The 10,516-nt window shown below is 48.0% G+C and overlaps 1 protein-coding gene across 1 annotated transcript; it reads left to right on the plus strand.

Annotated features, from left to right (window-relative positions):
• Nucleotides 1–820: 820 nt before the first annotated feature.
• Nucleotides 821–10,070, plus strand: LOC143825936 (uncharacterized). The gene is made up of 7 exons (XM_077314373.1): nucleotides 821–919; nucleotides 2,766–2,953; nucleotides 4,420–4,619; nucleotides 4,950–5,199; nucleotides 6,464–6,771; nucleotides 9,279–9,328; nucleotides 9,885–10,070. Exons 2-7 carry the CDS (start codon nucleotides 2,777–2,779, stop codon nucleotides 9,995–9,997), a joined length of 1,098 nt encoding a protein of 365 aa, XP_077170488.1. The 5' UTR covers nucleotides 821–919; nucleotides 2,766–2,776; the 3' UTR covers nucleotides 9,998–10,070.
• Nucleotides 10,071–10,516: the final 446 nt, after the last annotated feature.

Genomic DNA, 10,516 nt, shown 5'->3' on the forward strand with positions numbered 1-10,516 from the left:
TCTGTGTGTTACCATTGTTGTGGTTTCTGCAAAGTCCCTCCCCCTGGCTCTCTCCTCTGATCTTCTGGCAAAGCGATCGCCATTTTTTTTTCTCAGAGCGAGCGGAGATCAACGCACCGGCAAGCCTTCGTTTACCCAGCGAGGCTTCCCCGGCTGCAGTCCCTCTGTTTAAAGTCACTAAGCACAAGCAACACAGAGGCCCGTTTGCATGTTTATTTTCCCTTTATTTTTCACACTGTTTTCGGCCGAAAATCGCGCCCGTGAGGGGGGTAATTTTTTTTTTCACTCGAGGGGAGCGTGGCAATGATGAAACGGCAGATCAAACACCACCTGCTAGCTGGATGGGTCTCTCCGTTGCAACAAATCAACGCATATTCGTTGCAACGGGGTTTTTTTTAAACCTTCCTTAAAGGGAACGGGGCTGTTTGGGAGTATGATAACAGCTGCCCATTGGCTGCTTGACGGCCAGGGGCGGGACACAGCTCAGCAATAGCGCTTCCTGGCTAGCGATTTTTGCCGAGACCGGAACCCTGTGGGAAACGATAGAAACGCAACTGGATTCCACTACAAAGGCAGGTATGCATCACGACAAATTCCACTATTTAAAATTGCGATTTTTCGTTCCACAAACAATTTGCAACATGGATCCCAGTGCGGAATGGCCCTGTGACTGCTAACACCAGCCAGCTCTCTTTTTGAACCCCAGAAATGGAGATCAGTTTCCCACTTGCCCAAAGAAAGGTGCCCCTGTCCTCCTGGCCCTCCCCTAAGCCACCCTTTACTGCTTAGTCGAAACAGGTCATAGAGACACAAGGTGACATCACAAAAGTGCACAAGTAAACTGAGGAGCTCCAGCCCCAAGGCCATTTGTTGTGGGCAGTGAAGAGCAAGGACCCGACAACCTACAAAAAGACTGACTGTGAGTCTCAAAACCACCGCTTTTGTGGGGGAGCGGGGAGGAGGAGCAAGGAATGGGCATTTCAGTACCCAGGGGAGCCTCAAATGACTACCCAGATTCTAAGTTCAGGCTGGAAAGCCATAGTTTGTCTCTCTGCTGGCAGGGGCTCATGGGAATTGTAGTCTATGGACGTCTGGAGAGCCACAGTTTGCCCACCCCAGCACTATGGCATTATATCCCGTTGAGGCCCCTCCCCAAATCCTGCCCTCCCCAGGCTCCACTCCCAAATTTCCAGGAATTTCCGCCCATGCAGTTGTTAACCCTACTTAGAAGAGTAAAAAATGGGTTCGTGCTTCCTTTCGGAGTCCTTCCTTTGTCAAAGAATTCTAGGTGCTGTTTCATACATCCACATTGATTATGCAAGACCCTTAAAGAAGGGAGGAGGTCTTGTCCCCCGAATCCTAAAATTTACGGCTTTTAAAGTAGCCTCCTACATACACACGTCCAACTAGTCAGCAAGTGGTCAAGCATTATCTCCCTCTCACCCAAATTATTTCCATGGCACCCGAGTGAAGGAGGGCATTTCGGCTGAAGTTGTGAAAAGCCATGCAGTAGCCTCTGTAGTATCCGGCCCATAATGCTTCACTGACATCACAATATGCCTCAAGGCAGAGAGCGATAAACGTAGAACGGCAGCCGTTCTTGGGGCAACCTCAAGATGAAGGGATTCGTCGTGGCATCCGTTTTTGTGGACCAGGAACTATCTCATGAGAAGGTGTGACATTCAGTTGGCAGAGGGATTCATCCCAGAGCTACCAACACAGTAGTTTGGGTGGGTAGAAGGAGGAAGGCAGGAGGCCTAGCTAAAAGTATTTTCAGTCTCAAGGGCAATTGTCAACATGGTGGCCATGAAGGTCTGAGCACCTATTGATCCACGTCTTGAGATTCACATGCTTCTTCCCCAAAACAGAGCTCGTTGGAATAAGCCCAGCCCGGAAGCTTTAATGTGTGAAGGGACCACATCTGCCTCTGCCAGAACAGGGTATTCCCAATAATTTATGGAACCTACCCACTTTTTCTGATTGAACCCGACCATTGTGTGAGTCATGTTGTCACTGGTTCCCGCCCACCGACGGCCATCTTGTAAATGGCGCTCACATCGTCTCCCCCAGCTGACAAAAGGAAAACTGAGTCCAGGAGAGAAAATCTTACCTATCAGAGCCTGCATGGTGTAGCGGCTAAGAGCAGCGGCTTCTGATCTGAAGAGCCGAGCTTGATTCTCGGTCGTCCACATGCAGTCCGCTGGGTGATCTTGGGCCAGTCACAGTCCTGAGAGTGCTGTTTCCACAGAGCAGTCCTGGCAGAGCTCTCTCAGCCTCACCTCACAGGGTGTCTGTGGTGAGGAGAGGAAGGGAAGGGGATTTTAAGCTGCTTGGAGATTCCTTCGGGCAGTGATAAGTAGGGTATCAACCCCAACTCTTCTTCGTCTTCTATATAAATGAAATGAGGGACTAGACCCCTAGGTTGTCTCACCTCAGATTGCAGGGAGAGGAAAGGGTGGTGTTTCAACCAGAATTTAGGATGGCCATCATCCTAGCTGACTACATGTAAACATACCAGGACATTCAATAACCTTCTTCTGTGGACCTAATGGTACAACCCAAGAGTCTACTATCTTCTTCTAATCTATGGCCAAAGCAGAACATCGGGAAGCTCTAATCCAGGAGTGGCCAAAGTGTGGCTCTCCAGATGTCCACAGACAGGGCAAGCTGGCAGGACCTCATGGGCACCTGGGGAGTTACCATTTGACCACCCCTACTCTTCTCTAATGCCAGTTTTGCTCTGATTTCTCCCCATGTTGGTTTAGGGCTCAGGAAGATGTCGGTGTCCCAGTCCCAATCTCAGTCCCAGTCTCAGATGCCTGGCTTCATGGCCAAAGGTGACCATGGGAAAGGGCTTTTCAACCGGAAGATGGGACCCCTGCAACGCCAGCTTCGCAATGGGGAATACGACTTATTCAGGCTTGCTCCCATGTTGGAAAGTGACTTTTTGCAGGTAACCAATTACAGGTTGGATTGGGTTGAAAGGAATCATAGAATAGAATCATACAATAACAGAGTTGGAAGGACCTCCTGGGTCATCTAGTCCAACCCCCCACACAATGCAGGACACTCACAACCCTATCGCTCACCCACTGTCACCTGCCACCCCCTTGGACCTTGGAGCTGGGAGAAGGAGGAAGTGGCAGCTCAAGAGCTCCAATCTCTGCTGAGTGGGCCTTTGTGGTGTAAAAGGCTCTGGCCGCTTGGATTGTCAGCTGCTTTGAGACTCCTTCAGGCAGTGAAAAGCGGTGTATAAAAACCAACTCTTCTTCTCCTCCTTCTTCATCCCTCACTGCATCTCTGAGTTGGCTTTCTCTCCCCCCCCTGCCCGGAAAACTCTGGGCAAAGAAATGAGGGTGTTACTCAGGCAAAGTTCCACCTCCCTCTAGGTATCAAATCTCAGATGGGGGGGGGGGAGGGACAGATTTATGTAAATTTATTTAATCCTTCTTACCCCACTTTTAATGTGAGAAATGTAAGTCTGACTTTCCCTGCTTGCTAAATGATTCCCTGATCTGGCAAACAAATATCAAAATAGTACCTCGGCCCCATTTGAAGGAAGTTTCAATGAGGACTGCAAGTTTTATATCCCCACTTTTATTTTTCTGGAACTGGAGACGGAAAAGAAAACAACCTTTCCTCTCAGCCAGGGGCTTTCCCACATTCTCATTCCCCTTGCTTTTAAGTTCCCATTTCTTTGGGAGTGGGAGGTCCATTCCATGTATGTTTGGCTTCCTCTAGTGTTCGATTCGATATTATATCAGTTCATGGCTCCCTGCAGATTTAAATTGCTGGTATTTATGTTTGACAAAAGTCAATGTAAAATCAGATTGACCACTAGAGGGGGCCAAACGCACACAGAACAAAAACATCACCCGCCAAAGAAACAGAATCTTACAAGCTAGGAAAATGATGATGACACTTTATTTACAGTCCTTTAAGACCAGTGCAATAAATGATGGGAGATCAAAATGCAAGGTAAAAAGTTGAATGCATTTAACACTAAAATCGTAATTAGTAATCTATATAACATTTGGAAATATATTATAAAAATGCAATCAAAAATGCACAAAATGAAATTTGTAAGCATATTAATAGTGACAATGCAGAATTTGGCAGTACAGAGGGTCATTTTGGGGTTCTCATCATTTAAATCAGGGGTAGTCAAACTGCGGCCCTCCAGATGTCCATGGACTACAATTCCCAGAAGCCCCTGCCAGCATTTGCTGGCAGGGGCTCCTGGGAATTGTAGTCCATGGACATCTGGAGGGCCGTAGTCTGACTACCCCTGATTTAAATGGTTCTTTACCTGTACTATGGGCCTTAGTGGTGCCCCACACCTGCATTCTGAGGGGGCTAGCTCAGTTGGCCTCCTCATATGGCCACCTCTGCCCTCAAACCCTTTCCTGTCCTCTGCAGGTGAGCAAGCGAGGAGAGGTGATTGACGTCCACAACCAAGTTGAGCCGATGACCGTGGCGGTGGCCTGCACCAAGCTCCTACTGGAGATCCCAGATGTGTTGCTTTTGGCCCGCTCTGTCCAACCTTCTGATGAGCATCTGCCACCATTTAAAAATCTGCACGGCCAGTATCCACCACCGAGGGCATTTGAGCTTACCAGGTGGGTCCAGCCTTCTCACTTGACTGGTAAAAAAGAGCAAATACATTTCACGGGCTTTAGACTCTCAAAGCCCTGGATTAAGCAGAACTGTGTGCTTAGATCAAGATGGGTATCTGGGTTTGTCTATAGCAGCAGAAACAACTAAAAATCCAGCTACCCCTTGAAGACAAACAAAATTTGAGATTCGGTACGAACTTTCTGAAGAAGTAGTGACTCACAAACTCTACTGGACATAGTTGCCCCTTAAAGTCCAGTAACTCCGTTGTCCGCGAAGGTTTCTTCAATCATATCCTCACCATCTTCTCTGCCCCCCCCCCCTCCTCGCCGCAGACTCCTTCCTTTGCGTTTTGTGAAGATCTCGGTTCACAACACAAGGAAGAAGCAGCTGCGATTCAAGCTGGCGAGTGGACGGGCCTTCTACTTGCAGCTCTGCGCCACACCCGAGCAACGAGAAGACCTCTTCGACTACTGGGTCAAGGTGGTGAACTTGCTGCGTCCCCCTCCGGAGCGCAGATCGGAGAGACAGGCCGAGATCAGAGACCCTGGAGGACGTTGGGAAGCTCCGGCTCCGAGATCAGAGGTTTGCTCTTAGGCGTTATTATTTGTGTACCAATGTACATAGCAGCAGCCCCGGTGGTTCTCCAGATGTCCACGGCTCTCCAGATGTCCATGGACTACAATATGGCTCATACTGTAGTCCGTGGACATCTGGAGAGCCACAGTTTGGCCATCCCTGACATAGACAGACCCTCCCTCCACGGTGCTTACAATCTGAATTTCCATAGAAAGGGGAGAGAAGAGGGGGGAAGGGAAAGTGGAGAAGACTAAGTCCAGTGCAGGTACCAGGGTGGCCATACTATGGCTCTCCAGATGTCCATGGACTACAATTACCATGAGCCCCTGCCAGCTGGCAGGGGCTCATGGTAATTGTAGTCCATGGACATCTGGAGAGTCACCGTTCAGCCACCCGTGGTATAGAAGAATGGTTACAGCGTTGGACTGAGGACATGGAAGACATGGTTTCAGATCCCCTCTCTGTCCCTGAAACTTGTAAGGGGGACCTTTGGTGAATTTATTCACATTATTTCTTGGCCACTTTTCTCACTGGGACTCAAGGCAGATTACAGAGAGTCTATGAAACCGTGGCTGGTTCTGTTACTTGATTCAGACTCTGCTCCCCCAATATCTTCATGTCGTTTAAGCCCATTACTGCGGGTCCTCTCCTCTGCTGCCCACAGGAACCGCTCCCTGCCCTCCTCCAAATGACAGCCCTTCAAACGGTTAATGAGAGCAATCCTGTCCCTTCTCATCCTCCTCTTCTCCAGGCTGAACATCCCCAAGTCCCTCAGCCCTTCCTCTTAGGGCTTGTACCCCAGGTCCTGAATCATCCTTGTCACTCTTCTTTTGCCCCCTCTCAATTTTGCCCATCTCCTTTTTGAAATGAGGCCTCCAGAAATGCACCCAGGACTCCAGGCGACCAATGCTGTATACAGCAGGACTATGACATCCTGAAACTTCAAGATGATGCCTCTGTTGATACAGCCTAAGACTGCAAGGCAAGGAGGGATGGAGAAACAGTAAAGACCACCACCACTCCCAGGCTTTTCCTCCCATATAAGTGATCCCAGTGACTTCCAAAATTCTGGTGCATCTTTTGGGTTTTGAAACGGCTTGAATGCGAAGGTGACAGTCAGGGGGGGGGGAATGAAGTAGCATGGGGAGAAGAAAGGCCAACCGTGCCAGGCTGCAATAACACAGAAGCAGCGTTTTGGTGCAACACATATGCTCACCATGGAGAAGCGTGGCTAGAGCTTCCATTCTCCCGTACCCTTGTCTCCCTGCAGAGCCCCAGTGCCGTGAACCTGGCGGACACAGTGAGCATCCAGACGGTGTACTCCTTCACCAGACCCCCAAGCCTCACGCAAGATGACGTCCGGAGCAGGCAGAGTCTGAGTTTCTCCGTGAGGAGTCAGCGCAGTGTCGAGGGCCCTCCCCTCATGCCCACCGTCATTCAAGAAAAGACTTCCGAGCTTAGTAGCTCCCCTCCCTCGGAAGACATGGGGTCGGGGGAGCTTTTGGAGAGGCCCCCCATCCACCAGGACCTCAGCCCTGAAGAAGAGGTGGAATCCAAGAGCAGCCCGCCATCCAACAGGTGCAGCGGGTAGTGGAGCTGAGGGTCGCGGAACTTGGATTGATCTTGCGGGGAGGGGGCATGCCTTAATCGTGTAAGGTTGTCAAGGTCGGGACTGGGAAATTCCTGGAGGTTTGAGTCAGGTGGGGTTTGGGCAGGGAAGGGATCTCAGCAGGGTCAAATGTCATGGGATTCCATGAGATTTCCGGGCCACGCCGAGGAACAAAGCACTGAGCTGAGGTTCCCATATCAACTGTGATAAGAATCAGCTTTTATTCAGAACAATGGCTAAAAACCAAACAGGTCAACACGGTTTTTTGGAAGCTAATACCTGTATTAAATTAATAACTTATATATGAAATATCTCCAACAAGTAAACCGATTACAGCCTGGTATTACGCTTGACGGTAGCATAAATATAAAGAGCTCTACTATATCGAGCCCCAAAAACGAAAATCCAGTTTCATTCAGAAAACATGTCACGCATGCCAAGTTCAGCACAAAACCTTGTTAATTGTATATTATACAAAGAGAGACTTACCCAAAAGTAAGATCCAGTTCTGTAGTAGAAGGTATCTTATGGGTAGCTGATCTATCAACAGAGCACAATCTATGAAGTCAGTTTGGGTCTACCCAAATTGCCAGAATGGTCCATGGATAGATATACTATGCAAGCTAATCATTTAATTAACATAGTGTAAGAAAACTTTAAAGGAGAAATACCAAAAAAAAGAGAGAGAGAGAGAGGAACCACATCTGATAAAAATACTGAATAATTCAATGAAGCATTCAAACCTCCGGGAGATTGAGTCCCTAAATGATATCTATAAAAAGCTTCTATTTCTAAAAGCTTTTGTTCCATGTCTGCATTCTGAAAGACCCTGGGTACTATCTGTTGTAAAACAAAAAAAACCCCTGAAAATCTTGTTCACCATGTTGCACTTCAAGGAAATGACTAACCAGAGGGGCCTCTTGAACCTGATTTCTAATCCGAGACCTGTGCTCCAATGTTCTAAAGGGGTCAAGCTGACTGGGATGCCTTAGCTCAGTGTCTTGTTCCATGGTTTGATCATCCTGCCACTGAGTGGTCATCTGTTTGTTTTCTAAAACAGTTTTAGAAAGCAAAGGTAGCACGAATGAACACTCTTGGCCAGGGGTGGTCAACCTGTGGTCCTCCAGATGTCCATGGACTACAATTCCCATGAGCCCCTGCCAGCTCTTGGCTAATGCCAAGAATATCATGAGCCCCTTCCCAGTTATGCCCTGTGCACTGCGTTGGGGAGGAACCAATAGGGATGCCTACTCTGGGTAAGGAAATGTCTGGAGATGTGGAGCCATCTTCTCCAGAAGTAGCGATCTCCGTAATCTGGAAAATGTAATTCCTGAGGTCTCCAGGCCCCATCTAGAGGTTGGCAACCCTAGGAACAGTTGCTGTCTCTCCCCCTACCAACTTCTCTTCATCAAGAGGGGGGGGGAGATGCACAGTTCCTTTGACGCACAGTGATTGTTGGCATTTGTAATGAAATGCAAGCTAAACGCACTGCATTTTAATCAAAGACATGATGATCTGACATTTCATCAGCCGTAGACCTTTTGGTTTGCTTGTTTGGGGATGGCTGTCAGAATCAAGATTTTCTTTTCTTTTTTTAATTTTTAAGTTTAAGTGACGTTTTCATTTGTATTTCAATTCCCATCCATGAGAGCTGAGCTAGGAGGTTGGAAAAGAGGATACCACAGGGTGGGGTTTGCCAGGTGACTTTGGGGTCTCTTTCCTATCAAGATGGAAGTGACGAGGAGACGAGGGGGGGATTACAACAAACAACATGGTGGGTAAGGAACCAGCTTAGTGCAGCGGTTAAGAGCATCGGCTTCTAATCCAAAGAGTCGGTTTTGATTCTCTGCTCCTCCACATACAGCCAACAGGGTGACCTTGGGCCAGTCCCAGTCCTGATAATGCTGTTTTCACAGAGCAATCCTGTCAAGGCTCTCTCAGCCCCACCTCCCTCCCCGGGTGTCTGTTGTGGGGAGAGGAAAGGGAAGGCGACTGTAAGCTGCTTTGAGACTCCTTTGGGTAGTGAAAAGCACAGTACAAAAGCCAACTCTTCTTCATATGCTTGCTCTCCTCACACTGCAGATTGGGATCCTATTAAAGCAATTTTTTTTTAAAGGGGGTGGGTGGATCCATTCACACATCTCCCTTAAATACGTGTAATTTGGGCCTTGAATTAAGGTGACCAGATTTGTCCCACTTTTGGAGGGACATCTGGGGGCAACTGGCAACTTGGACTTATGTTGAAATTAAAAAATATATATTTTTGCGTTCTATGAAACTTTTCGTTGCTCCATATAGACCAAATTTTTACTCAAGAACCCCCCTGGTCAATGGTTTTCAAGCTTTACCAATGTTAACATCTGGTGACCTTACCTTGAATTCATTCCATGGTGTATGGGGGGAGGGGGGGAGAGAGACAATATAAGGTCCAATGTGGCCAAAGAGATAAGATGTCTGATGAGGGCTTTTCTTTCAGAAGGAGCAGTAAAAGCAGAAGGAAGAGTCGAAGCAAATCTCCCCGGAGAGGTAAGGGATACCACACATTGTCCCCTAAGAATCACCAAGCTGTTAATTCGCACCATCAGTTATGACTCCCAGTCTGATGTTCCCAGATCAGGATTTCTCAACTAGGGTTTAATTAAATCCTGCAGTCCCTTGCCAGCCCTGGAAGGGTTTTCCAAAGAGAGGGGGAGTTAAATAATTTTTTAAAATATTTTAAAAATTTGTTCAATATTTATCAAGTGATATGACCATATATGGTCAGGTTGACACCCCTCCAATGGCCAATGATGGGCCTGGAGGGGGTGGGAAGGGGAGGGGCCCCGGATGGGCGTGTCCACAGCTCTGCTTCCCAACCATATTCTGCATGATTGCTCCACTTCTGGGGTTTCTCGAAGCCTGAAGAATGTTTCAGGGATTTCTCAATGGTAAAAAATTGAGAAAGGCTGATGTATACGCTTTCTAATTCTTTTAGTAAACCTTTTCATAGACACCGTACACATGCCTGCAACGGTAGTGTACAATTGGCTGATAGCTCTAGTCTCTGAGACTCTTTTCTCTCTGTGTTCTGGTTTCTCTGCAGCTTCTCGCCGGAAGCCTAGCAAACTCCTCTCCCTTATCACATCTTGCTCCTGGGGCAGCCAGAAGAGCGGAAGTCGGCAGTCCAAAGGCAAGAACAAAGGGAAGAAACGCTAAAAAAGAAAAGTCTCAACGTAGAAGAACTCTCAAACCCTCACTGCTAGAATAAACAAGACTGGTTATAACACTAGTCAGGCTTTGGCCGTCTAAGCATGGGGACAAGGACTGTAGAGCAGGGGTAGTCAACCTGTGGTCCTCCAGATGTTCATGGACTACAACTCCCATGAGCCCCTGCCAGTAAATGCTGGCAGGGATTCATGGGAATTGTAGTCCATGAACATCTGGAGGACCACAGGTTGACTACCCCTGCTGTAGAGGGTCACAGCTTAGTGAAACCATTTGAGGGCTGTACGAATTGAAGCAACATGGGGTGGGAGGCATTTAATTTTATGAGTAGTAATTCCATGCACACTATAAATGTGTGAATTCTGGGAACGTGACAGGGAGGCCTGGCTAGCAGGCATCACGTCTGCCATTACTTGAAGCCTGAAGAATATTTCACGGGTTATCCCACGGTCAACGGGTTGGAAAAGGTTGGAATAGACCAGGGAGAAGATGGAAAGACATTCTGCCTCT

The sequence above is a fragment of the Paroedura picta genome, chromosome 16 (assembly GCF_049243985.1).
Source record: "Paroedura picta isolate Pp20150507F chromosome 16, Ppicta_v3.0, whole genome shotgun sequence".
NCBI classification, from domain to species: domain Eukaryota; kingdom Metazoa; phylum Chordata; class Lepidosauria; order Squamata; family Gekkonidae; genus Paroedura; species Paroedura picta.